Source organism: Rhinolophus sinicus, chromosome 13, assembly GCF_057876585.1.
Source record: "Rhinolophus sinicus isolate RSI-liver-muscle chromosome 13, RSI-T2T, whole genome shotgun sequence".
In the NCBI taxonomy this organism is placed as follows: domain Eukaryota; kingdom Metazoa; phylum Chordata; class Mammalia; order Chiroptera; family Rhinolophidae; genus Rhinolophus; species Rhinolophus sinicus.
Window position 1 is genome coordinate 6,425,280 of NC_142513.1, and position 27,861 is coordinate 6,453,140.

The following is a 27,861-nucleotide window of genomic DNA, read 5'->3' on the forward strand; positions in this document are numbered from 1 at the left end:
TGATTTTCAATGCTTTATATTTTATAAATCACGTCCTCTAACCCATAAGTTACATTTGTGTCAACTTGATACAGACCTTCATGAAGAGACATGGGCTGAGGATGCATCAGAACCACAACAAAGCCAACAACACACCCAAAAACCAAAACAAACACCCCCCACCGGATAATAATCAGCTAGGAGGAATTACACATGTGAATGGGGAAAAAAGCAATCAGCGGGTGAGAGAAATGGCACTGAGGTCTCAGCTGCTGCTTGATGCTTGTAAAGCCTCAAAAGGCATCCTGAGTCATCTCTTTGGAGAAATCTGGTTCATGTTTTTGGCGATAAGCAAAGGGTGTGATCTAAGACGGCATGGGAACCATTGATGTCCATCATTAATGTTTCTATGGTCTTTCTCTGAGCAGAATACCTCGCAGGCACTGAGGTTGAAGAGGGAAATTAAAAAGCAGCCCCCCTGTCTTCAGGCTCACGCTCTACCACCTGAAAAAGAGATGGATGTGTAGAAAGGTTTAGAAAGCAGATTAATAAAATGAAGAAACATTTTTATTGTTTGGAGATTAATTTTCTTTCTGGACATCTAGTCTGAGGAAATAGATCTAAAACCAGAAGTACTCTTTATACAAGAGTGCTTATTAAAACAGTGTTTATGAAAATTAAGCATCAGAAGCTCAGGGTCCGGCCGAAGAGAAGAGACGGGGTTCAGTGGCCCAGAGATCCAGCAATAGGCATTGATCACTTTGCCAGCTTTGAAAAGTAGTAACGTGGGGAAATATGCTGAAAAACAGGTAGGATGCAAAATCAGTATGTCAATTTTGTTTTTAGAAAACATGTTAGCACCAGGTAAGGAACGCAGACTCGGGAAAAGGTGGGACCATGTCGGAGAAGTCAGTTTGGGGAGGGCTTGAAAGCCACAGGAAGCAATTTGGACATTAGTATCCAGACAAAGGGGGTAAATTGAAGGTTTGGAGGAAGACAGTGACCTTGGCAAAGGACACCCTGGCACACTGGGAAAGATCAAGCACCAGCCCCAACTAGTTCTCCTGCAGTAGGGATGGAGGGCGGGTGCTGCCGGGTGAGGTGTGTGGGGGCTCAGGTGCAGGTAAGACCTGCCATCCTGCGATCCATGACAGGTGTTGTTGGTGAAGGTCTTCCTGTACCTACCCTGCCATGGGCAACACTGTATACACTACAGGAATTTGTATTTCCTATCTCTGGGTGCCATGAATTACTCTTATCATATTCTTATCTGTAAGCACTTTTACTTTAGCGTATGTTGTGATGGGTTCAAGTTAATGATTAAAACCATAGGCATCCTCCTCTGAAGATCTTAATTCTGAAGGAGGCATCTCCTTCTGCTGGAAATGCTACAGAGCAGGTCTACTGAAAATGGAAGAAAAGGAAAAAAAGTGGAATCCTAAGGTACATTTCATTTTTAAAAATCTTCACTTCATACTTAAAGGATAATCCTGTATTGTCCAAGTTTACGATACTGAAGACAATCCGTGATTAAGTAATAGACCTTTGTTTTGCATTTTCAAAGTGATTCCTTTTCTGCATGTATATTACAGTTCAATCAATGTTTTCTTTTTACAATGAATCCGGTGAATCCGGTCTTTTTTTTTTTTTTTCTCGGTGGTATGATTGCAGGAGATTTGGGTTGGCTTGTTGTTGGTGTTGCATTTCCTAACTGCCAGGGATGAGCTGCGAAAGCTGTCCTTCTTTTTCTGAGTTCCATGTAAGACTGTCTCCAAAACCAATGACCACGTAATGAATATTTTATGGTACAAACGCTATTTACCTGATGCTTTAGATCAACTGCTCTTCAGGTCGGAAAGGAAATGCCCACCTGGTCCCACACACTGAGGTAACATTATTCTCCTGAGCAAAATAAATCCAACAGTTTCAAAACCTTCCAAGTTACCCAAAACACAACCAACAAGTCCAGCTGCGATCATTTTAAAAGAAAACCGCTTGCTCATTATAAACCTGCTTCCATTCAGTTATTTCTCTCTGTCTTGGCTCCCTAAGAAGTTTGGAGAAGACTCAGGGGAGTTGAGTTCTGTGGGGTCCTTGGTATCCTTGGTATCCATCTGCCCAACACCATTTGTTCTGAATGAGAACCAAGGTGACTTTTGTAAACAATCTTGGGTCTTAAATTCGGGTGGCCAAGAAAGACACCAAAAGGTTAAGTGCACCCAGCTGTTTGAGAAATAAAAATGCCTAAGCAATCTGAACCTTAAGAATTTGGTAAGCAAGAATGTGATTCAAATATGCTGCTGATATTCAAGTGAAACCTGCCTAGTGTGACCCTGGGTGACAGTGTCCTGCAAGGCTGTGCTCACGGGGCTATAGTGCTAGGTTTCTGTTTTGGAATCCTGCCACGTCCCAATCTTGGTCATCCAGCCACACTTTGACAACCCTCTGCCAAATGCCACATATATTCCCTTATTGATTAGAATAGCCAGGGCCAATTTCTGTTGCTTACAAACAAGAGTCTATATTGCTACAAAATTCAATAGTTCAGTCTTCACCAGGAAGCGCCTGCAAATGGGAAATGTTAGGCCATCAGGACCCTCGCTTCCTCTCTCCTCTCTGCTCTGTGCTCAGCTGTTTCAACCTTCTTTATCTCTGAAAATGTCCTTCCTCTAGGGCTTCAGTTCTGTGGGGGGCAAAAGACGGTCTCCCCATAACTAGTTTAGAGACTAGTTTACACTGACAAATGGGCTACTTCCCAAATTCCGAATTGATGCTTCTAACTAAGAATTTGAATGGCCCACTTGGGTCAATTGTCCACCCCTCCTGACGAATCCATGAGCAGAAGCTACTGTCATGTTGTGCCATCATGCCTGCCACGGGCTCCGGCCTGTGGACTGAGGGAGCAAAGCCAGTTCCACACAACGGGGCAGGGATGTTCCCCTTCACAGCCTGGGCAACACTGCTAAAGAAGTGGCTTCATCCAAGATGTCATCGTTACCTTTATAATGAATGTTTCCTGTGATATTCCTGCTCCAAAATGTAGCCCCAGAGAACGTCTCTTCCTTCTCACATTCTACCTCCAGTTTTCCCATGTTCCTCCTAATCCTGACATCTTCATCAATGCAGTTTAATCCCTTCCTGCATTTGTAGAGCTTCCATAAGTGGATTGCTCCCCTGGGAGCATTTCGACTGCATTTAACATGGTTTTTAACAGGGCTCACTTTTCTGTCTTTCGACCCGGGCTTCCTTGAGCCATGGTACTGGCAGGCTTTGCACTGGGGTTGTGATCTCTGTCTGGCACCTGGCATGCACACTCTCCGTGTTTCATCGGGTTATTAGTCAACGGAGACCATAAAGTTCATGGTACATAAAATAGTAGGGGGTAGTCACTTTACAAACTGGCCTTGGTCTTTTGTGCCTTCATTTCATTGTCCTCATTAAAATGTCCTGGTTCATTTTGCCTGATCCAGAAAAAAGGAATTGGCTTATTTATATTTCCTGGGCCGTGGGTATTAAGGTAGCAGAGGGGCATAAAAGAATATTATAGTTGGGGATCAAAGGGAGAATCATTTGATACTGATACAAGTAGTTCTCAAACATTTGAATTTCACATCCCAATAAATATTTTAAAATATGGTATTATCAGAGAGATGCCAACTTACTTTGCTAAGGAAAGATAGGAAACCAAAGCCTAACTCTAAAATCAGCAACATAAAAGCAAAGACTTTACCAAAAAAGAAGGAAGGGAGGAAAGAAAGAAAAGAGAGGGAGAGAGGAAGGGAGAAAGGGGGAGAGAGGGAGAGAGAGAGAGAGAGAGAGAGAGAGAGAGAGAGAGAGAGAGAGAGAGAGGCAGGAAGGAACAGAATAGAAAACAATCCTTCCCAATAAAGTAGTACTGATAAAATTGTTCCAGGTTTTTAAAATCCCAGGACACGGAAGCCATAAACCTCCCATTAACCCTTTCTGGCAAACCTGCATTTGAAATCCACTCCAGAACACGGTTTACCTTTCCAGAGTATTAGTTTAAAATGGAGCCAAAGATAACATCACTTCATTAGAATTCCTCTTTCCTACAACCTAGGTTTTCTACCGAAGTGAGGGCATGTTCTCCCATCCGAGTATGGCATCCTCCTGTGCCATGAAGTTCTAGCCAGCAGCCAACAAAGTCTTATGCGACCTCCTTCCCATCTGCCAGGCCCTCTGCTAAGTGGTACCTCTACGACCACCCACATATGTAGCACTATTCTCCTTTCCACCCACGTGGAAGCCACGGCTGGGAAAGGGACTGTCACCTGCCCACAGTCACAGAGGCTGACCTATTCTGGAGCTGGGCTTTGCACCCAAGCACATCTGGTACCCATGTCCACGTTCCAAACCATCACTTTTCTCCTTTCAGATTCAAACAAGGATTTTGACAACCGAGACACACACACATTTTTGTTTTAGAGAAAAGTTATTTTACGAAACAACTCATTTTATCTTAGACTCCAGACTTGAGATGTCAGCAAACATTCACAGCCCTGGTGCCTGAGTCATGGTTGTCATCTTGCTAAAGAACAAAATATCTGAGTCACTTGGACTTCATGTAGGAAAAAAAAAAAAAAAAGAACAGAAAACCCATGAGGAGCTTTATTTGTGATTGAACGGTTTTGAAATCAAGTCACAAGCTTGGGCATGAGGCTGACATATTTATTTATGCTGGCAAGATAAACCGATTGAGTTACATAAGTAAAAGTGAATGGGTTGACACCCCCAGGGACAGGGTTCATGATAAAAATATGGACTCGTTGATCACAAGACTCCAGAGTAGGACAGGGGAGCCTGCTTGCTGCATGCCAGAAAATGGCTATTGATCTCGAGGAGGAAAAAGTAATTCCCTCCGCCCCCTCTCTTCAGATCCCTCTCAAAGTCTGAATTTAATTCCTCTCCACGCACATGTAGCTTTAACCTCCTCTAGGTGGCGCTCTCATTGAGCTCCAAGAGTGGAGACGTTTCCGCCCCTGAACACACCCACTGACGTTCTGCAAATGCCTCAAATTCTCTTCCCAAAGACAAAAGGACTCTTCTAGAGTTTTCTTGTTTCAGAATTGTTCGCTGGGCCGGTGCCAACCCCCTACAGACGTGTGGGCTTGAGGGGTTCATATTTAAGCTCTGGCAAAATACAACCAGAACTCCACAATGCCCTTCCATGATGAAAGCGTACAACCAGAAGTTAGCCACCCAGAAGAGGCACCCTCACCCCACCATGCTGGCACCCTGATCACAGCCTTTCAGCCTCCAGGACTGTGAGAAATAAATTTCTGTTGTTTATAAGCCAAGAAAAAAAAAAAAAAGAACTCCATAATGCTTCATTTACGTCAATAGCCAAAATAAGATATGTCAAGGCAGGTTCTTGACTTACAGGAGCAAAGCAGAACATACTTTGGGTCCAATATAATTAGTAATAATAATCCTGTCCTGGAATTTCCCTGATTTCCCCCCCGATGAATTAGCCAAGTTATATCATGCAAGAAAACCCAGAACAGGTATCTATGTTGACGATATAATTTTAAAAGTTAATTATGAAACATATAAGGTACCAAAGGAATTTTTCCAAATCAATGGATTTTTTTTATTAGGCCAGTTTAACTTGGCTCTTTATCTTCCAAAATTATTATTAATAACAACTAATGCTTACTGAGTATTTAGCCTATAACACATACTGTTCACAATATTAACTGATTTCATTGATTCGCTCCCTTTTCTGGTGGAGGTATGTGGTTGGTTACTCTACAGAGGGCACAGCTTCCTTCTCCAGACCCCCATCTTCCCAGACATGGTGAAAAACAGAAATAAAGTGTTCCTTTCTATATAAGGTTTGTAATTAAACACATCTTTTGCCAAGAACTGCGTTTTCGCTAGAAACCACAGAATCTATCAAATGGAACAAGTACAGTCCAGAACAAGGAAGGCATTTAACCTCTGTTATTTTGCAATTTTTGATTTGGTGAGTATTTATTGAGTACATAAATTGATCCAAGCATGGTTAAAGGTACCAAGGATGTAGCAGAGAATAAGTATGTAAGACAGACTGTCTTCCTGCCCTTGGGTTGCTGATACCCTGAGGCAAGTTAGAATTCAAGTTACAAGCCTATAACTATAGACTATTATTATAAGTATCATATTCAAATATATGAGAACCACCATTACTCTCATTTCATAGATGACAGCAATGTGAACTGAGTCAGAGTGGAAATAGGCAGCAGGGGAGATTCAAACGCTACAAGAAACAGGTTTTCTCCCCTAAAATGGAAACTAATACTTCCCTTGCAATATTGTTGGGTGGGTAGAGGCAGTAAAAATACCTGGCTCCCCAGTAAGCTACAATTTGTAGTGATGGCAAAGTGACGCATCGACTCATGGGTACACGCTCTATTATTCACGTCCTTCGAAATGGAACACCCCTTTTAATGGTGAACCTTTTCAAAAGTTCTCCACGTGTAACTGCACTTTGGAGGATGTGAGATATGTTTTTCCATAATCTATATAACTTTAACTTGCCAACATGACTGAATTCTATTCAGAAATGATCAAGCAAGTACAGGAGCCAAACAGATGTTTGTGAAAACAATGGTTAATGGTGTTTCACGTGAGGTTTCAAGTCTCCATCTGAGCCTTTCTCACATAGGCACAGTAACCCCCAATGTTATGACTAAGGAAACTACGCTCAGAGGGGTTAAATAATAACTTGCCCCAGGCGACGCAGCTTCAACTCAAGCTGCCATTGGGACCCAAACTGTTGTTTTTGTTATAGAGAATCGCTTCCTATATGCCGCACAAATAAAACCCTCCAGGAGTGACCAACAACTTCTTCCTCAGAAAACAAAGCATGTATTCATGCTGATCGTTCTCTTTTCACTGGAGAATGAGGAAATGGTCAATAATCAATTGCCTATTATTTGCGCTGTTGGGGACTGGCCAAGGTAAACAGCACTGTCTCCTATGCTCTAGGAGAGACAAAAACAAGGAGACAGTGTCCAGAATTTCAAGGCTTTTGTCTAATTAGGCAGAGGACCCCAAGACACATGTAAGAGAGACGATGACCTGAATTATTTGAGACCCCAATTCCTGTAGCTCATAATAGACATCAACAGTGACATGTTAGCGCCTGTACTACATGCCAGGGACTTCCAAGGCTTTGTCAACCACAGAAAAACCCTCCTGGGTGGGTACCCTCGTTATCACCACTTTAAGATGAGGTACCCGAGGCTGACAGATCGGTAAGTTAGCCCTGGTTTCTCTGGCTACTATTTCTTTGCTAATCTTCCTTTGGCTTTATCCAATTATACTGTTTCCTGAGTCAACATGACAACATTAAGTTGAACACAAGGTATAATAGTCGAGACATCTAAGTTGCCTCTCTCATATATAGTTTGCAAAAACCAAGGCGTGTGTCAATATGGTCGCACTTTGAAGTGGTGTTTACTGAACATTCCACCGTGCTAAGAACTGTACGCACGTTGTTCCCACAGCAATCAGTTATCCTTACTACTCCTCTTCCCACGAGCTTTGAGCTTTACTGTGAGGTTGCTTCCAACACTGTCCGTTCGACAGCTGTGGAAAGTAAGTACCCCAAGTTTCCACAATCAGAAGGCGGGTCTAGGACTCAAACCCAGGCTCAGCCAAAGCTTGGAAGCACAGAACTATATTCCTATTTGGTATCTATGAAAGAGTTTCGTGTTGTTCAGCACAGAGAAAGCAGCCGTCGCCCGCCGAGGGACTCCTGCAGCCCATCCTCATTACACATGTAAATGCACACACACTTTGTCATCCGTGGTAGCTTGGTGTGAGGTATAATTATCCATTCAGGATCTGGTAAGATTTCCCAGAAGCAAACAGAGAGCCTGGGCCTGTCTCAGTAATGATGGGGGGTACTTACAAGGCGCTTCAAGCTCTCTCATTAGTAATTCCCAGCAGGATCCCTGTCAGGATGAGTCACTAAGGAAAGAGCAAGGGAAGTGGCCAAGTGAGGAAGAGTGACTGAGCTGCACCTGGTCAAGGATAGGTGGGTTGAGGTCTTGCTTTCCTCTGCAACCCACTATGAAAATGAGTGGGGGCTGTCTCTGCTGGACATGAGAAACCCATTTCCCTGAAATGGGAATTGCCTTGCTGGCTGTGACGAGACTAATGATTGCCTGAACGTCCACGTATCTACTTGGCGTTTAGAAAGCAACGTAGTGCTCAAACTCATATGGAAACCCAGCAAATCTGAAACGGTTTCCCTTTCTTTCTCAGCACACCTGCAGAAAGAGACAGAAAGAAATAACAAAGGGGGAGGGTGATAACTCAGCAGGTGGCATAACAATAGGAGTTATGATTTATTGAGCATTTATTATGTACCAAGCAATATACCGCAAGCAAGGCACACACGTGGTGCACTAAATGGATCTTCTATTGGGGGCTGTTCTTTTTCACCACCATGAGCACATAAAACAACATTTCCGTCCATCGCACAGCCCCACACATGCTGATTCCACTCAACTGCCCTTCTGGAGATATTCCCATTTAAGGAATATTTCCAATACTCTGAGATAATCCCGGTGTAAGAAGAGGTGACGTAATGTAGCATGTTGCATATCGATGTATAGATGAAAGGCCCAGGTTAGAATCAGAAAATCTGGGCCTGAATCCCACATGAGCCAATAGTAAGTAAGGTCTGTGACATTGGGCAAATTATTTAACTCTCTAAGCTTTAGTTTTATTTATTCACTCATTTTTTGTCATTATGCTAACTAAATGGGAAAATTTATGTAAAATGTCTAGCTAAGTGGCTGCTTTAGCATAAGCCCTAGAAAGCTCTCATTTGTATACTATGTAACATGTTATACAAGATATAGTGTATATTACATATAGTATATAATCTATGGTATGTGCTATATAATATGTACCACATACTGTGTATATACCGTGTTTCCCCAAAAATAAGACCTACCCAGACCATCAGCTCTAAATGCATCTTTTGGAGCAAAAATTAATGTAAGACCTGGTCTTATTTTACTATAATATAAGATCGGGTCTAATATAATATGATATAATACCTGGTCTTATATTAATTTTTGCTCCAAAGACACATTAGAGCTGATGGTCTGGCTAGGTCTCATTTTCGGGGGAACACGATATAAATGGATACCTACATAAGTAGATATGTACATTACATATAAGTACATTATATATAAACTATATTAATATATAACATATAGCTATTACTTTTTATTAACATTAACAGTAACCTCTCAGGACAAATCTGACAGTGTTCAAGCTCAAGTTGGGCTGCAAAAGGTTTTCAACAAACAAAGAGTTTACAATAAAGTCACCAGGGAAAGCTTTGCCAACACTAGGGTCAAAAAGACCCTGCCAAGAGACTGAAAAGCCGGGAGAGGAAACAGAACGTCCCTCAGCTCCTCTCTGGCCGGCGGGAGTTCCTGTATCGGTTCAGAATGAGAGACAGGAGCCAGTTTAAAACAATCAACGAAAAACTCCAACTTCTCTTCCCGAATTAGTAAAGCGAGTTCTACTATTGCCAGCCATGATGATGATAGAAAGTGTGTGTGTGTGTGTGTGTGTGTGTGTGTGTGTGTGTGTCCCCAAGCTTGCCTAGGATGCAGTTCATAGGGGTTGGTGGGGATGCTGCCGGCCGTGGTGCGGAGCTGCGTGTGCCTATCCTTTGCCCAAGGTGGCCCCCCAAAAGGGAGGGGAGTGATGGACATGGGAGAGGTAGCCCAGCCCAGACTCAACGGCAAGCCAGGCTTCCACAGCTCACCTCCTAACTGCCTGAAGAGGTAAGTTGAGTGCTGACTGTGGACTATGCTTTGCCAGCATTAATGCATTCAATCTTCATGACAACCAGAATGGAGTAGCCAGGGAGGACATTCTGTGCATTTAACTGGCCCTCTTTGCCCAGGACCCAAAGGTGAAATCCCCTTTGGATGCATTTCAGTAGTCTCAACCCGTCGCCACCCTGGGAGGCGCAGTAAGTCAACCTTCCTCCCAAAAGAATTCCGTCCAGGCTAGCATAAACTAGCTTCCCGGAGGCGCGCGGGTTCCCGAGGCCCCGGCAGGCGTCGGCACCCTTCCCGGGCCCGCACTCGGAGACCTCGCCCGCCCAGCAGTGCGATTGTGCAAGCGCGGGGCTACAGCCGCGGGGCTGCCACTGCCGGCTCTGCCCGCTGGGGGAGGGCAGGGAGGCGCGCTCAGCGCACACCCGGTGAACTCCCGGCACAGCGCGCCACCCCGGGGAGGGTTATCTCCGGGGTGGAGCAGTGCACCGGTCACCCGAGTCCCGGACGCCCTCGCTCACCTCGCTGACACCATCCGATTTCCAGCCCCCCCCGCCCCGCCCCACCCGGGTCCCGCGTCCCTCCCGGACAGGCCAGCCAGGGCCCACTCCGCCCCACTCGGCGTGCTTATTGGCCACCCAGGGCCTGCCCTGTCTCCATAAATACTTAGTCCGCCGGCCTGGATCATGGAGAGCGCCCGGAGGACACTCAGCTCCCGCAGCATCTCTCCTACCCTCCTTGACACCTCCACTTCGCGGCTCCAGGCCTGGAAGTCAGACTTGCTGACCCACAGGCGGATCCACATCCCTTCCCTTCTTTCAAGAGACACCCAGCCCCCTGCTGCCCTCCTCCCGCCCCTGCGGCCAGCGCTCGGCGGGTACCGCGCCCTGAGGGTGCTGCGCGGTGCAGCGTCGAGCATCCTCGCCTAGGTCCTTTCTGCTCTCTGTCCCTCTTCCGCTCCCTCCATCACACCTGCTGGTCCTCTTTGCCTCTCTTTCCCAGAATCGTCCAGTCCCCAACCCGGCCGGCGCCACTTGAGCAACTCGCGCTTCCCGGTCCCCGTGCGTTCCCACGCGCCCGGTCTCTCCCGCACCATGAGCTCCCCCATCAGCAAGAGCCGCTCCCTGGCCGCCTTCCTACAGCAGCTGCGCTGCCTGGGACAGCCCCCCAGACCCGTGACATCGACGGCGTGCGCGCCCCCTCGGCCGCGGAAGGTGCCCCTCTGCCCGCTAATGGAACGTGGCGAGGCGCAGAACGCTGCCGCCCTGCCCGGCCCTACCAACTGGCCACTGCTGGGCAGCCTGCTGGAAATTCTCTGGAAAGGGGGGCTCAAGAAACAGCACGACACGCTGGTAAATGCCTCGTCGAGCCCCAATTCCCTTTCCTTTCCCTGCCCTGCCTTCCAAACCCTCCCCGAGGCGCGGGGCTCCGGCGCACAGTGCGCTCGGGTGTCCGGGCAGCAGCGGTCCCCGGGAGGAAGGAGGCGGGGGGAGGAAGAAGCGCTATCGGGACTTGGGATGCGCGCTGACTTTGCACTCTGCCGGGCGGGCTGCAGGCGGAGTACCACAAAAAGTACGGCCAGATTTTCCGCATGAAGTTGGGTTCCTTCGACTCGGTGCACCTGGGCTCGCCGTACCTGCTGGAAGCGCTGTACCGCACCGAGAGCGCGTACCCCCAGCGGCTGGAGATCAAACCCTGGAAGGCCTATCGCGACTATCGCAAGGAGGGCTACGGCCTTCTGATCCTGTGAGTCCACGCGGCAGGATGTGGGCCGGCGGCTGGGGCTGATTCGTTTAAAAATGGGGGAGAGGTTCCCTGGGGTTGGACCCTTCTTATGCAGGGAACGCGAAAGCCCTTACCCGGTGCAGTCGCGAACTCTTGCCTAGATGAGAGGGGTTTGAACGACAGCTGCACTGCGCACCCAACGCTTGCGTTCTCTCTGGCAACTGGGCTGGGGCCATGCCTTTCCATCAAAGAAATGCCAAACAGCATTATACAAATTGGGGTGTTCAGACTCTTGGGCAGGAAGAGGTTCTGAAGTCGGCGTGCCAGACAAATGAGTTATACAAACAAAATTATCTCTTAAAAGTCCCTGTTACCGCTCCCCCCACCCCCACAAGCTCCAACGCCAGAAATGAACTTCCTGAGCTTTTGACAGGGACCTCTCTTTCTGGGGGGGAATGAAAAGTTATGACCTAGGTGCACCCAAAGGTGGGATGGGGGGGGGGGGGCGTTAAGGTTGCAGACAGATAAATGCTATACTCTGATGTTATTCCTTTGCTTTTTAAGTGTTAGCATTTAACAAGTTCACACTTTTTTTTAACCTTCAAATTGTAATGCGTAATAGTTGTATTCTTCAGGATATAATTACTGGAATTAAAAACCATATTAAATGATGGTGCATCACAGGCTGTGTGGCCAGCTTTGGGGCAAAGGCAAAGAGGTGCCTGATGGGAGGGAACCGCTTTTTACAACTCCAGTTCATCTTGACTGTATGTCTTTATTGGGAGGTATTTTGTGAATGTGACTTTCAACCTAAGGCAATGGGTTGCAGGAAGACAAGCTTTTTCCTCAAACAGATCTGGGTTTCTGTGGAAGGGAATGTTCACGGGCCCACGCTCACTGCTAGGAACTGAGGCGCCTGGCCTCCCAGCTCAAACCCAGCAAGAACACCTCCACAGCCCTGAATCCAAATTATATGGATGTCACCTTTCTGGTGCTTTCTTTGGCTGAGAGGAAAGATGCTTTATCATCCTATGGTCAAACCAGCCCCAAATATCCCAATGCCAGTCGTCTTTGGACATGTCTCGGCATGATTCTCCGTGTTCATTGCATGATACAGTTCATGCAGTGGAACCGCTGGAGGTCTCTCTGCTTCTGCCTTCCTTTCTTTTCAATTTGCTCTAAATATACTTCTGCTTTCCTTCCAGGGAAGGAGAAGACTGGCAGCGGGTCCGGAGTGCCTTTCAAAAGAAACTCATGAAGCCAGTGGAAATTATGAAGCTGGACAACAAAATCAATGAGGTTTGCGGGCTGGGGCCAGCTTTCCTGGATCTCTCTGGGAGGCAGGGATGTTTCTGGAGCGTCATGTCATGGCTGCAAAGTGCAGAGGATACTCTGGATGATTCAGGGCTCTTTGCTTTCTCCTCATTCCCCCCTTATCCTCTTCCTCCAAAACCCTTAGTCTTTCACCCTCTTTTAAAATAATATTGCTATAAGGGAGCAGTTACAAGCGCAGACTTTGGTAGTACACAGCCTTGGATTCGAACGTCCGCCTTCCACCGTCTGGCTACGTGATGATACTACTTAACTTCCCTAAGCCTCAGTTTCCCAGTCTGTAAAATTGGAGGAACAGTTCTCACTCCACAGGGTGGCTGTGAGGATTAAATGAAATAATGCTTATAAAGTTCCTTGGTAGAGACATTTGAGCAGGGTTTTGCAGGATGAGTAGGAGTCTGCAAGCCAGAGATGGTGGAGAAAGGCATCCAGCCTGCTGAAACTATGGAGGCATGACATGTCATGATGGTGTGTTTAGAGAATAGTACATTCAGAAATGGGCTTTCTCTGAAATGATGCTGGACAGACGGCAGGTCTTGTCAATGTTTTTGTGCCATGCTAAGGTATTTAGACATTATCCTTTAGCCAACAGGGGGCCAAAGAGGAAGGGAGTTAAGTATATAGTAATCTCTTTTTACTCCCATTCACTCGGAGTATTTATTTTGAACTGAACTTGGACCTACATAAGATTGTATAAGAGAAAGATTGCAAACTCAGACGCTTCCAGGGGCCGGGTACTCAACATACATGTACAAGGCAGGTCCAGTAAGGGTTTCAGCCAACAGAATAGTACATGCCCTTTCTAGACGGGACAGCTGCTCCAGCTCCAGCAAATGACTGCCACGTGGGAATGCAGACCCGATGTTGCCAGATCCTATTATTATTATTAATTATTATTATTATTATTAGTGACTAGTAGTGGAAAATTCATATATGCATGCAAAATCCCTGAATTTTTTGATGGTAACTAATTCAAAGTACTTTTACGTGCGTATGTGGCAAACTTTACGTGCCCATTGCTTCCATGGGTGGGCTTGGTAGTCACACGGACTTTGTTCCTGGTCCCAGCATGGCCATATCTCAGTGCTGTGTTCAATGGCGAGTGCCTTAGCCTCTCTCTAAGCCTCAGTTTTCTCACCTGCTACCTAGGAAATGGGAATTGTGACAGTACTTTCTACCTCACGAGGTTGTCGTGAGGACCAGCGAAGACAATGCACTTAGTACAGAGCTTGGTACTTTCTAGGCCTTGTTAAATGCGAGGCACCAGTCATCGACAGCCCTGGTTTGGGAAACTGGCATCTAAAGTCCTTATATAACTTGTCCAAGGTCACAGAGCTATTTAGTGAGGGAGCTGCCTCCAGAATTTACAGATTTCCTGGCTCCCAGTCCAACACACTTAACACAATACCCATCAGTAAAGAGATGTTTGCTTGCCCAGACACGGAAGTGGCAAACCTCAGGATAGTTATAGCGTCACAGACCTTGAGATGTTTTCCCATCAAGGGACACTTGACTGATTTCTCCTTTGTGGTTTATTCCCCATTCTGATTAGAAGAAATGTTTTCCTTTCTTTAAATTTAGATCAAAAGCTGAAACTTAAGCTTTGGGGTGGCTGCAGGAAAAGCTAAGGAAATACCCCAGGACAAGGCCATTAGGGTGTCAGGTGGGCTTCCAAGGAGAATATACAATTACTAGCATTGCCTCAGAGGGAACAACCTTATGGCCAGTGAATACACAAGGTAGCAAACCCTGAAGTTGGCTTACTGAGCTTTAAATTTTGTTTTCCCCCAGTGACTGGAATGTGTGTTTTGTGGTTTCTTTCTTTGAAGGTCTTGGCTGATTTTATGGGTAGAATAGATGAGCTCTGTGACGAGAGAGGCCACATCGAGGACTTATACAGTGAACTGAACAAATGGTCATTTGAAAGTAAGTTGTCTTCACAGTCTTGTTCATTTGGTTTTGCAAGTGAGTCAGAGGATAAAACATGGCTCTGTGGACAATTTCAACAATCATAGACTACTGCTGACGAGGAATGGCCATAGCAGCCTGTCTAATGCTCTCAGGCACTGAAGTTATGCTTTGCACTATGAGTTGTTTGTGTAGTCATTCAACAAACAGTAATTGAACAGCTTCTATGTGCCAGGTACCAGGCCAGGGACTAAGGATACCGTAGTGAACAAAACAGGCAACAGCCTTGCTCACACAGAGCTTAGATTCTAGTAGGAGTGATAACCGACAAGTCAACACACTTCAATATACACTCTGCCTAGGTGTAAGGGAATCAGTAAATATTAGAGGGGCCTAGCTAGACAAGGCAAGTCTGCTTTGATAAGGAGACATTTGAGATGAGACCTAAAGGAAGGGAAGGAGTAAGCCACAGGGTATCTGCTGGGAGATTGTTCCAGACAGTGAAGATAGGAAGTGCAAAGGCCCTGGGGCAGAAGCATGAACAATGCCTTGGAGGAACTTCGAGGATGCTGGTGGGAGTGGATTGCAGGGGGAGGGAGGCGAAAGAGGAGCTGAGAAAGATCAAGCGAGGGCCTGCAGGACCCAGCAAGAACTTTTAGTTTGAGTCAGATGGGAGCTGTGGAAAGTTTCAAACAGAAGAGGGCGCGATCACGTTCTTCAAGGAGCACTCTGGGAAAAAGAAGCAGAGCCCTGCCTTGATGAGCTTGCTGCCCAGGGGAGGTGCAGGCAAGGGACAAGGCAATTTCAACAGAGTGTGTGAGCACCTGACTAAGGGGATTCAAGGCTGCGGGAGAATCCCAGAGGGCTGGCTCAGCTGAGGATGGTCAGGGGAGGCTTCATGGAGGTGGTGCCATCTCAGCTAAGGCCTTGTGGATAAGTAGGAGTTCGCCAGGTGAAAGTAAGGGAGGAATGCTCCAGGCAGAAGAACAGAGATTATGTTGAAGGAACAGAAAGGCTTTCAGAATGACTGGAGCATATCTTGCACGGGAGGGGCAAGGTGAGGGCAAAGGATGGGAGGAGAGCAGCAGCCAGCTGTTATAATCCGTATAAAACCAGGGATGGGAGTTGGGCTTTGAGCCTGGGAGTACCTGGGAGTGAGAGCAGAGTGGTTTCAGCAGGAGGGTGGCGTGGTTCAATTTGATGCAAGGGTCCCTCTGCCTGCAGGTGTGAGGGGTGGGAGAGGGCACCCCCCATGGAGGCTTTTGTCCTGACCTGTCTTCTCCATCAGAATAGCCTCAACTTTATAGACCCGTCACCTTAGCACATTAGAAAGCTCCATGCAAATAGGAAATCCACAGAAGGTGTTAAGGGAAAGAGAAGTAGAGGGAAGAGAAGGAATGATTATAGAGGAGAAAAGAAGTGTATGTTTTGGAAACTGTCCACTGTAAACACCCAAATTAAGGAGTTTCAAATGCGATTCTTTGCAAGTCAGTGAAAACCTGACTGCGTGGGCTTAAAAATTCCTGTCTGGCATTACGAGACGTCGAGAGGAAGGCAGTCCACAGCTGGCCCTCCGTGTCATTGGGGGGCCAAGCTCATCGAGTATTTCTGCTCACGCATCCCCTGTTTGTTGGCTGGTTGAACAACAGCTACGGACCCCCTAGCCTCACGTCTGCGTTTTAGGCAAAACAAGAAGGAAAAAAGGTACTGGTCACCTTTTAGCTCAAAAGCAAAAAGATTACTTCCTTTTGGTCTCACTGTCCACACCAGGGTCTGCTCTGGCTGCTGCAGAAACCCCGGGAGATCAGGGAATAGGTTTGCCACCAGTTTTAGAGCAATCCTGATGTATTTATTGCTGGAGGACTGATAATCCATACCCTAAATAAAACCATGGTTTTCTTAAGAACTGGGGGGGAAGGAGTATTGGGGAGGCCCCTCCCCACGTCTGCTACACGTGACACCAGTGATAACCTCAGACAAAAGCAAGACGTCACAGGAGAGATTCATTCATCTATGAAAATGGCTACATTTGCACAGTGGCATTTCTGACCAGGAGGTTCTGCAGGGGATGGGTCACTGAACCCGGAGATGATTTCTGGAAAGAGCTTTCAGACTCTCAGGCTTTTCACCCTTCCTCAGTTCTTAGGAAACACCTCAGTTCTAGGAGAGATGGAATTGAGCTTTTCGTAGGCAGCTAATCATAGACTGCAGATTATGTGACAGTGTGATCATTTTCATTAACAGGCATCTGCCTGGTACTCTATGAGAAGAGATTTGGGCTCCTGCAGAAGAACGCAGGGGATGAAGCTTTGAATTTCATCATGGCCATCAAAACAGTAAGCATCCCCTAGGGGAGAGAGCAGCTTTCCTGACGGTCATTCACAGGACTTCACAAAACGTGGGTCGCTGTGTTCCCCCAAGAGGGGCTTGCACACGTATTCCAACAATAGTTAAGTGTTCATTTGTGTTATGTATTTTCATGCATGGATGTGCCCATATGCACATATAATAAAGAAGCACGTGAAATCATTGTTTAGGCAAAGTTAAAGTAGCTATTTCAGCTAAAGGTCCGTTGATGACAATACTAGTTTTTCAAAGTCTGTTTTTAAAATGCTATTTTTAAAAGAAAAATTTCAGAATGTGAAATGTTTGAACCGTTTAGGTCGTCTGTGGACATAGTAAACACGGTGAAACTGGTAGAGACATGGACGAAGTTAGGCAACTATTGAAAAGGGAAGTGAATATGAAGATTATAGTGGTCCTTTCTGCTTCTTTTTTTTTTTTTTAACATTTAGGTTATAAGAGCCAATTGGTTTTCATTAAACACATCCAGCAGAAAATCATCCTAAAGACTATTTTTGTTATGTCCCTGGGGGGTGGGGGGAAGGGGGGACTTTGAATTCCGGCGTTTGTGGGGCACAGGGTACGGTGTTTAGAATGCTCCGATTCCACAGTCAGAGTGACCTTTGAAAGACAGAGAAAGCGGATGAAAAGGCGTTTGTGTTCCTCACAGATGATGAGCACCTTTGGGAGGATGATGGTCACCCCGGTGGAGCTGCACAAGAGCCTCAACACCAGGGTCTGGCAGGCCCACACGCTGGCCTGGGACACCATTTTCCAGTCAGGTAGCATGGCCTCCCACGCCCGGCCGCCCTGCCCCTGAGCTGCTGCCCGCAGGTCCGGAATGATTTTCCTGGCCTGAGCACCTTGATCCATCGATGGAGAGGCTCCTCCTGATTCTTTCAGGCTTTGCAAGCATGAGTGTGGGGGTTGCCCTGGTGTAGACGGATTGTAAGGAAAAGGCGGGAGTCGGCTTTCTGTCGTCTTCGGGAGTTAGGTGTGGTTAGAAGCAAGGGCTTTGGAGTCAGAGATACCTGGGTTCGAGTCCCAGCTCTGTCCGTGGTGTGGCGGGTTGGCCAAATGTCCTATCTGCTTTTCATCTCAGTTGTCTTGCCTCCAAAATGGTCTAAGAACCAGAACAACAACAACAACAATAGTACCTACCTCAATGCAACTGTTTCAAGGTCTAACATAGATAACGTGAAAACCTGGCATATGACACTATCTCAATGGACGAGAACAATTTCTGCTATATTATGGAGGGAAGCTTTGGTACTAGGTATTGTCCTGTGTTATAATAGTGTATTATATATATTTTGCAAACACACACACACACACACACACACTCATTTAATTTCCACCAAAAATCCTATAAGGCAGGTCTTTCTCTTAGCCCCAGTGACAGAAAAGAACTAAGGCACAAAGAAGCTAAGTAACTTTCTCAAGATTCCTGACCATATCAGCTAGACACCCGATTCTGACAGTGGACCCAACTCCCACCTCTGTCTCATGATAATCTCCAAGCGCTAAGCTTTTACTGGTCAAGATCTGACCTGTAGCCCAGCAGAGCAGCATGGCCCGGGAGCTTGTTAGCAATCCAGACTTCCAGGCTCACCCCAGACCCTCGACTCAGAATCTGACTTTAAGATGCCCAAGCGATCCTTGTGCACGTGAAAGTTTGAGAAGCCCAGCTCACGTGGGCACCCATCAGTCCTTGCCGTCCCAACAATAAGTGCCTATTAGCTAATTTAACCACGTCAACGTCCCTGAAAAGCCCCTCCTGATGTGGCAAGGGCGATTTCATCTTAGGCTCCCTTTCTTTCTTTTCCTCATCCCAGCGTTCGACTGATTTCCTCTCCCTTTTCTCTTCTCCAATAGTCAAATCTTGCGTCAACCACCGGTTAGAAAAATACCGCGAGCAGCCTTGTACGGATTTCCTTTGTGACATTTATCACCACAATCGGCTTTCAAAGAAGGAATTGTACGCTGCTGTCACTGAGCTCCAGCTGGCTGCGGTAGAAACGGTAAGCCTGGGCCTGATTTTTTAGTGGGCTAAATAAACAGGTTGTAAAATCTTTTTTAATGAAGAGTTTTAAATAGTCATTCGACGCACACATCCCACATGGGTCAACTGAGCTCTAGCACAAATGAAAAATCCCATCTGCGGTGCTGTGGGAGACCTAACGCACAGCCTTTGTGCTGAAACGCATGATGGGAGGAAAGTTCTCCCAGGGATTCCTATCCTAGTGACAAAACCCAGAGCAGGACTCAAGTGCTGTGATATGCAGGCAAGCTGCTGCAAGAATTTGGAAGCAGTGAAATTCCGCACTGTAGCAAGGCAGAGGATGTAGAATTTTTAAAAATGGGAATTATTTTAGGTAGTTGTGCATGTTACTTAACTGGGCTATCGTTTATTGTAAAAATATTGGAATACTCTCTGCCAGTCCCATAATATTTTCACGCGTAAAATGTAAACATAGTACTTTTGGGAAACGTTGATTTCAATTTAAGTGAAATGGCTAATTTTAAAGATCAAAATCTTGCCCCTGATGTAGTGGGTACTCCTACCTTGTTTCTCCGAAAATAAGACCTACCCGGACAATCAGCTCGAATGCGTCTTTTGGAGCAAAAATTAATATAAGACCCGGTCTTATAATAATTTTTGCTCCAAAAGACGCATTACTCCAGAAGAGCTCATTGTCAGGCTAGGTCTTATTTTCGGGGAAACACAGTAGTAGGTACTCAGTACAGTCAGACTCTTAACACAAATACTGATAGGCGTCCAGGTGGGTGTAGGGGTCTTCCATTCATTTTTCCAGCTATCATTGGAGTGATGTATATTAAGATTCCCCAAAGGCCCAGCATTTCATACACAAATAGGCTCTGTGAAGAACATACACTAGTTCATTTCTTTTCCACATTTTCCCCCTTTCTGTAATGTTTCTTGTCTGAAGAAAAAAAACTAGCGTTTTCCACATTGGGGAAGAGCAAAGCTCTGATTAGCCTCATGCTCCAGAAGGCTGTCAAAAGCGGGAATGTGTTTCAGCTCACTGTCCTAGGGAACCATTCATTTGCCTGGTAGAGGCACCTTACAGTGATAAAAGTAACACTCCACCCGTTTTTTTGTTGTTGTTTCCCAACTGGAATGTGAACTCCATGAAAGTGACTACTTGGTTTTGTCCCCGGCTGTATTCCCAGGATGTAGAATAGCACTTGGCATCTAGTAGGTGCTCAAGAAATATTTGTTCAATAAATGAAAGAATTCAGGAACTACTGAGTGCCTTCTATGAGACAGGCACTATTCCAGATACTTGAGAGACCACCAGGAACCAGTTTCCCCTCATGGAACTTAAATGGTAGTGGGGACCAGACAGGAGACATGTAAACAGACAGATGAGATCATTTCACACAGTGGTATGGGACATGGAGGAAGCCATCAGGGTGAGGTAACAGAGAGATGGGGGAGGGGTCCCTCTTTGAGGATGTCATACTGGAGCTGACACTGGAATGAGCCAACCATGGAAAGATCTGGTGGAAGAGCACTTGAGGTAGAGGAACCAGCACATGCAAAGGCCCTGGGGCAGGAAGAGGGATGGAGCTGCAGAACTAGTAAATGTGGTCAGAGTTGAGATCGGAGAAGTCCATGGGCCATGTTAACCAGGTGCATTTCACTTTTATTATACCTGTGATGGAAAGCTCTTGGAGTATTTTAAGCAAGGGAGTAACGTGATCAAATTTTTGTTTTGTAAAGTGGGCTCCGACTGGTGGTTGGAGAGTGGAATTAGCAGAGAGAGAATGGAAGCGGGAAGGCCAGCTACGAGATGGGTCTCCTCCACGGAGGTCAAGCCAGGACAGTTTGTGCCTGTGAGGTTTCTCAGGCCACTTCCCCTGGATTTAGCCCCTGCAGTTATCCTAACAGACCTTGGGCTGTCTTTCACAGGGCTTTGGTGAAAGCTACAGTTATCTGCCTTTTGGACACTCTATTTGGTACTTGTGGTAAAGGACCCACTGATATGGTTAAATCTGTTTCTGTTTTAGTCCTGGCTATTCTGAAAGTCACATTTGGAAAATCAGAGAAATTTGAAAGTATCTCTTATTTGGCGGCTACGCCCTCTTCCTGTTTTGTAAATTGGACTCTTGTAATAATGCCGTGTACAGTTTATTTGCAGCCAAGGCTGCCAGTCCTGGGACATGAAGAAGACTGCCTTAGAGACATCTTCTTCCAAAAATAATAAACGCCATTGGCTCCAAATTGTCTTGCACTTTGCTCATTTATGTGAGTGGCACATGGCACTTAGCAAAAGCGTCTTGATGTCTGCAGCTGGAGAACACAATGACCATTTTTACGGGAATATTTGGTTTCAATTAGCTTAAAAAAGGCCTAAAAAACAAATACTTATGACTACCAGTGGTGAATATTATGAAGCTAAAAGCTACACTGGCTGTTTCCGCCAATGTATTTTCTCTTCTCATTGCCTTTGGAAAAGAAAAAAAGGATGCCACTTAAAAGGCCATGAGTCTTTGTCAGAAACTGTGGCTGGTCCCTTGAAACTCTCAACTCAGTGCTAGAATGTCTTATTTTGGTGTTGGCACCCTCCTATGAGGCTCTTTGCATGTGGCTGAAACCCTGAGTATAGATAATGCCTTTATATTTTTGTGGTAACTTTTTAGGGTGTGGCAAAAAAAAACAACCTTTCTTTTAAATTCCAGAAATGCAGTTTCTTGTGCATTAACACTGTAAATTTTTTTAAAAACTTATGAGTAGCACTCATAAGATCTCCATTTCTCTCTCCCCATTCAATTTTTTATATCAACTTTTGTATTAAATAATTCTTTAATTAAACACTTCTATTTTGAGATAATTCTAGATTCACATGCTCACAGTTCTAAGAAAAAAATAGAGGGGTTCCTTTTATCCTTCACCCAGTTTCCCCCAGTGGTGACATCTTGCATAACAATCAAACGTTACCAGAACCGGAAGTTGACATTGATACAATCCACCCACCTTGCTTTCCTTTCACCAGTTTTACAAGTGCTCGTTTTGTGTTCAAACCAGTTTTGTACAAAACTATATTTTAAGTGTCCTCATGCAGCAAATTATTTACGGGATTCTATTTTGATTCCCTCAATCAAGAAACTGTCCTTAATTGATAAATTCAGTAAAATAAATCTGACTTTATGGTATTTGTTTGAGGCACAGCAAATTAAGGATATGTGGAAAGTCCTCACTGATCTATTTGCAGAGCTCTGTGGGAGGCACTGCCTTTGGTTCAGCTCAAACTGATTTTAAGGCAGCTTGTTTGCAGAAACTCAAGTTTGGATCTGTTTGTTTTTCAGACAGCGAACAGCTTAATGTGGATTCTCTACAATTTATCCCGTAATCCCCACGTGCAACAAAAGCTTCTTAAGGAAATTCGGAGTGTATTGCCTGAGACTCAGATGCCACGGGCAGAGGATTTGAGGAACATGCCATATTTAAAAGCCTGTCTGAAAGAATCCATGCGGTAAGGGCACGTGCCTAAGCCTGTATGAATATGTTAGAAAGCTGTTCTCTTAAATACATAGTAAGGGGTCTCCCCCATAGACAGTTCCCACAGTTAATTCATAAACATCTACCAGCTGCAAAGAAAGCGCTGTAGGACCACATCCCTTTTCTATTACTCATTTCCTAAATCATTTGGGAAAATGCTGTTACATCTTGGAAAGTCAATGCCCTCCTATATAAATCGGTAACAATAACACTCTAATGAATACCAGCCAAATGCACTAATTAAGATTCGGGGCATGATTGAAGGATCTGAGATGAAAGCTCAGCAGTATTTTATGATAAGACATGGAGACGTCTTTGTTTTTGAGCCTCTGCTATAAAATGTTCTTTGAAAATCCTTTTGACATCCTTTCTGGAAAACAAAATTCACACCCTCTTAGGATTAGATGGAAATGTCTTGAACTTCATAAAGGGTAGATGGGAGAAACCTAGAACAGACATTAAGCTTCAGGGCTACGCATGAAAAACATACACATTTGCAATCTAGAGTGAAATAGGAAAACCACTATGAACAGCTACTAAGCAGGCTGGTTCTGGGGGGGTTAGCCAACCCAGTAAGATAAGGAATAAAAACAAGAGATAGAAATATCGGGAAGAAAGAGACAAAATTTCTTTGTGAAGGCTTGTGATTGGGTTCCCTTTTTGAGCATGACCTTCTGTAACAATTTATTTAAGCAGAATCTGCAATCCCACAACACTTGAGCTAGAACTTGGTCTGTGCCCCCCTTTACATCTTTGATTTGGTTTTTGCAGGCTTACCCCAAGTGTGCCATTTACAACTAGGACTCTTGACAAAGCAACGGTTCTGGGTGAATATGCTTTACCCAAAGGAGTAAGTAGACTTTGTACATTTTGCACCTTATAGCGCTTTGAAAGACACTTTCCAAATATTCCTCCGATTCCCCTGAAAATTTTTACAAGGAAAGCATTCATTTTGCAAATATGTAGATGGTAGCGCATAGTTGATGTGTTGCAAAGTATAGTACTAGGAACAATGGTTATGCAGACAGAGAGATTTGGATCCAAGTCTAGCCTTGAGTGACTTACGTAGCCTCTGTGAGCCTCACCTTTCTCATCTGTAAAATGGGGTTATTGTGAGCATGTGAAACAAAACTTTGATGTTCTTTACCGTTTCACTACCTGGCACAATTCAAGCCCTCCATACATGTGGGCAATGATCGTTATTATAAATTTGTAGGTTACTTTTATATTTGTAAGGTGATCACTGCTGTAAATTTTGCTATTCAAATGTCTTTCTTCTGGTTATTTTTAATGCTCTGTGTTTCGGTATGTTTTTAGACAGTGTTGATGCTGAATACCCAGGTGCTGGGGTCCAATGAAGAAAATTTTGAAGATTCAAGTCAGTTTAGACCCGAACGATGGCTTCAAGATAAAAAGAAGATCAACCCGTTCGCACATCTCCCGTTTGGCATCGGGAAAAGAATGTGCATCGGTCGCCGGTTAGCCGAGCTCCAGCTCCACTTGGCTCTTTGCTGGGTAAATTCCTGACTGGCTCTCCGAAGCTGGGTTCTGTGCTACGCCCCCCGGCAGGAGAAGAGGGCTAATGCTGCTCTTTTGTGCGCGTGTGTTCCAGATTGTCCGCAAGTATGACATCGTGGCCACGGACAACGAGCCCGTGGAGATGCTGCATTTGGGCATCCTGGTGCCTAGCCGGGAGCTCCCCATCGCTTTCTGCCAGCGATAAGAGGCCTCAGGTGATCATCTGGGGTGCAGGGCATGACCAAAGGGGTGAGCCGAGCTCGGAAGTCAGCCAGACTCTTCACTGATTCCCTGGATGACCTTGAGCAATTACATCACTGTTCTGCCTCCATTTTTTTTTTCTCCTAAATGTGTAAAATGGGGACCAAAGTAGTATCTACCCAGAAAGCTGATATGAGTACTACCTGCTTAGCCCAGAGCCTGGTATTCACCAAGTGCTCCATAAATGCAAGCTGCTGTTATGGTTTTTGCACATACATATCAGGGATGGACAAACTTTTTTCTGTTAAGGGCCAGTTGGCCGATATGCTAGGTTCTCCACGCCCTACAGTCTCTCTCACATCCACTTAACTGTGCCTGGCAGCTTGAAAGTGGCCTCAGCCAATTCGTCAATGAATAGGTGTGGCTATTCGATTAGTTTTCTATTGCTACCGTTACAAATTGCTAAAACAGATGACTAAAACCTAGTTAAAGAACACAGATTTATTATGTTACAGTTCAGAAACCCGACACAGCTCTAACCAGGCTAAAATCAAGGTGTGGGCGCATCTGGGTTCCTTTCTGGAGACTGCCGGGGAGAATCTGTTTCCTTGCTAATTTGGGATGTTGGCAGAATTTAGTTTCTTACTAAATGAGGCCCCCATTTCTTGCTGTCAGCTGAGAGCCGCTCCCAGCTTCCAGAGTCTACCTGCATCCCTTAGTTCGTGACCTCTTCCTCCATCTTCAAAGCCCGCCAGAGCGAGTTGCGTTCTTCTCCATACTTCAAATCTACTTCTTCTGTCGCATCTCTCCGACAGGCTATTTATTCAGGATAATATCCCCAATCTCACGGTCCATAACCTTAATCACCTCTGCAAAGTTCCTTTTGCCACCTAAAGTAACAGATTCACAGGTTCCGGGAATTAGGGCACGGACTGTTTTTGAGAGCCGTTATTCTGCCCTCTAAGGCTGCATTCCAATAAACTTTATAAAAACAGATGGTGTGTCCTATTTGAACAGGGCTTTGGTTTACAGACCCCTGGCACATAAGTGTATATTTTTAATATATATAATCTCAGCCTGTATCAAATACAACGTAATACTTTCCCTGCAGTATACCACTCACTATTAATTATCAAGCGATAAAAAATTAGCCAGAGAAATCTCTAATATCTTATGTGGAGACATGGCATTTCCAACACATGGCTTCATAGAAGTATATGTCAGTATTCAAACTCACTTTCAACAGCATCTCCTAGAATTTGTCTAGAGTGAACTAGCCGCTACCGTGTTTCCCCGAAAATAAGACCTAACCAGAAAATAAGCCCTGGCATGATTTTCCAAGATGCTCCTAATATAAAATAAGCCCTACTGTATTTCCCCGAAAACAAGACTGGGTCTTATATTAATTTTTGCTCCAAAAGACACATTAGGGCTTATCTTATATTACGAGCATCCTGAAAAATCATGCTACGGCTTATTTTCCGGTTAGGTCTTATTTTTGGGGATACACGGTACAGGTATTTGCTAACTGCAAATTAAGGGGCATTTACTGATAGGTGGTTAGTTAAGGAAACATGCAGTTCACAGATGAAATTTTTGAATGAGGCCTAAATGAATTCCTCCCCAAGTGTCTGGTACCACTAGGCAATTTGTCAAATTCTGACATCCCAACAGCATTGATTCAAGAAGGATAATGAAGGAATTCTAGCTTCATTTTGAAAGACCCAGCATTCAGCAAAGATAGCAGGGACAGTTAAGGTGGCAAACCACACCCCCGGCAAGAGCCCATGGCAAGTTTTGGTTTCAGCATTTAGTTTTGCTGATAATTCTTCTCATTTAATTGTATATAATCGGGATATACTTTATTTTCCAGATTTTTTTTCTACCAAGACCTGGAGCAAAGGCTTTGTTCCTCCCAGAAAGGATGGTGCTTATGGCTCTTCTGCATTACTCGGAAGCCAACTTTAAAAGCCAGAGCATGAAACAGCACCTGAAGAAGCCTGAGGCACAGGTGTTTATATTCTGTCTCCTGTACAATTGTTCCAGAAGCAGCACTGTCTGTACAGATCATGGTATTTATTAAGACTGTATCTGACTCAGGGATGCGGATTAAGTGTTGGAATACCAGGAATCTGCAGGGTACACCGCTAGCTGACACGTAACCGATGTCAGTGCCACCCTGACCTACACAGAACGGCCTGTGATCTTGTTTCCTCTTGCATTTTCCATGACGTCATAGGGAGGTTGGGCACTTGTCAGTCAGGTAAAAGTCTCTGAATATTTCTGTCCCTGCCCTACCAAATTCACCGCTTGAATGTTTTTGTTGTTGTTGTTGTTGTTGTTGTTGTTTTTTCAATTCACCGCTTGAATCTTTCGTTCTCAAACGTAAGTTTTTATTTACTTCACAATGAAAGTCCTACCATAGCTAAGTTGTCTGGAGTTTGCAATAACATCAACAATCCATTTACTGTAACTCGGTTTAATGTCATATTTGGAAAAATACTTGCATAATAATGGCAGCAAAGCTAAATGTTGGTGGAAGTTATCAGGTCCCTGTGACGTTCCACTTTTCCTGTTTTGAAATAGAAACATTGTTGGGAAATGAGAGAATACCTCTATTTCAAGAAGTACTTCAATGAAGCCGAAACCTCTTGTCTAAGAATCCTTTAATCATTTACTGTGGCATCATTTTGTTAACGGACCTGAAAGTCTTTGTTTAGTTAATGTATTTCCTCTATGGCATTAAGAAGTGGACCAACAGTTTTTAAATTGTATACTTATGTGTGTGTATTCTAATGGCAATTTGCTTAAGTCGTTGTTTTTTTTTAAATACATGTGGTATTTGATTTAGGATCTTTGGTTTAGGGCAATGTTCTAAAGTTTAGTCACAGTTTTAAAATATTCACTGACTTTTCGTGCCTTAATCTATAACATAGGACAGTAGTGGAGTGTGTATACATTATAGATTAACCATATAAGCTGTGTTATGTGACTTGAACTCCTTGGGGAGATATGATTTCATAAGTGGAAAATGCATAAAGATTTATGTAATACTTATAAAACTTTCTTTAAAAATTGTGTTTACATGCAGTTTATTTACACACATTTTTTACTACTATTTTTCCTAAGAGCATACTTTGTATTCCCGTATATTTGATAGTTTCCTTTTTAGGTTATATTTTTAGAATATTTCAGAAGTATACATTTATAGCTTCATATTTGAATAAATATGTACATATTGCTAAAATGAGTATATGTTTTCCTCCCACTGTGAAATTATTTTTAGAATTATAAACCCATGTGTTACCAGTTTTCATCTGTCTATCTTTTGTGAATTCTCTGAAAGTAAGAATACAGGTTTTAAAATATTTGAGAGATGTTTCTTCTTCATTGCGTTTGTTATAACAAAATATAAAAAATCAAATCTTGTCTTAGTAGAAAAATTTCTCACGTGGCCATTTTACGAGCTCTGAATCACAAAATCTACCTTTACAAAAACCGGGACTTCAATGG

The 27,861-nt window shown here is 44.6% G+C and overlaps 1 protein-coding gene and 1 long non-coding RNA gene across 2 annotated transcripts; one reads left to right on the forward strand and one right to left on the reverse strand.

The window, feature by feature from the left end:
* On the reverse strand, positions 1–11,833 carry LOC141568256 (uncharacterized). The gene is made up of 2 exons (XR_016018145.1): positions 11,654–11,833; positions 1–483 (listed from the first exon to the last, which is right to left on the reverse strand). It is a non-coding gene; the product is annotated as an uncharacterized LOC141568256 (long non-coding RNA).
* CYP24A1 (cytochrome P450 family 24 subfamily A member 1) lies at positions 10,399–27,718 on the forward strand. The gene is made up of 12 exons (XM_019726108.3): positions 10,399–11,146; positions 11,350–11,540; positions 12,725–12,818; positions 14,681–14,777; positions 17,004–17,095; positions 17,773–17,884; positions 18,978–19,123; positions 22,437–22,603; positions 23,401–23,479; positions 23,947–24,144; positions 24,242–24,362; positions 26,222–27,718. Exons 1-11 carry the CDS (start codon positions 10,889–10,891, stop codon positions 24,350–24,352), a joined length of 1,545 nt encoding a protein of 514 aa, XP_019581667.2. The 5' UTR covers positions 10,399–10,888; the 3' UTR covers positions 24,353–24,362; positions 26,222–27,718.
* Positions 27,719–27,861: the final 143 nt, after the last annotated feature.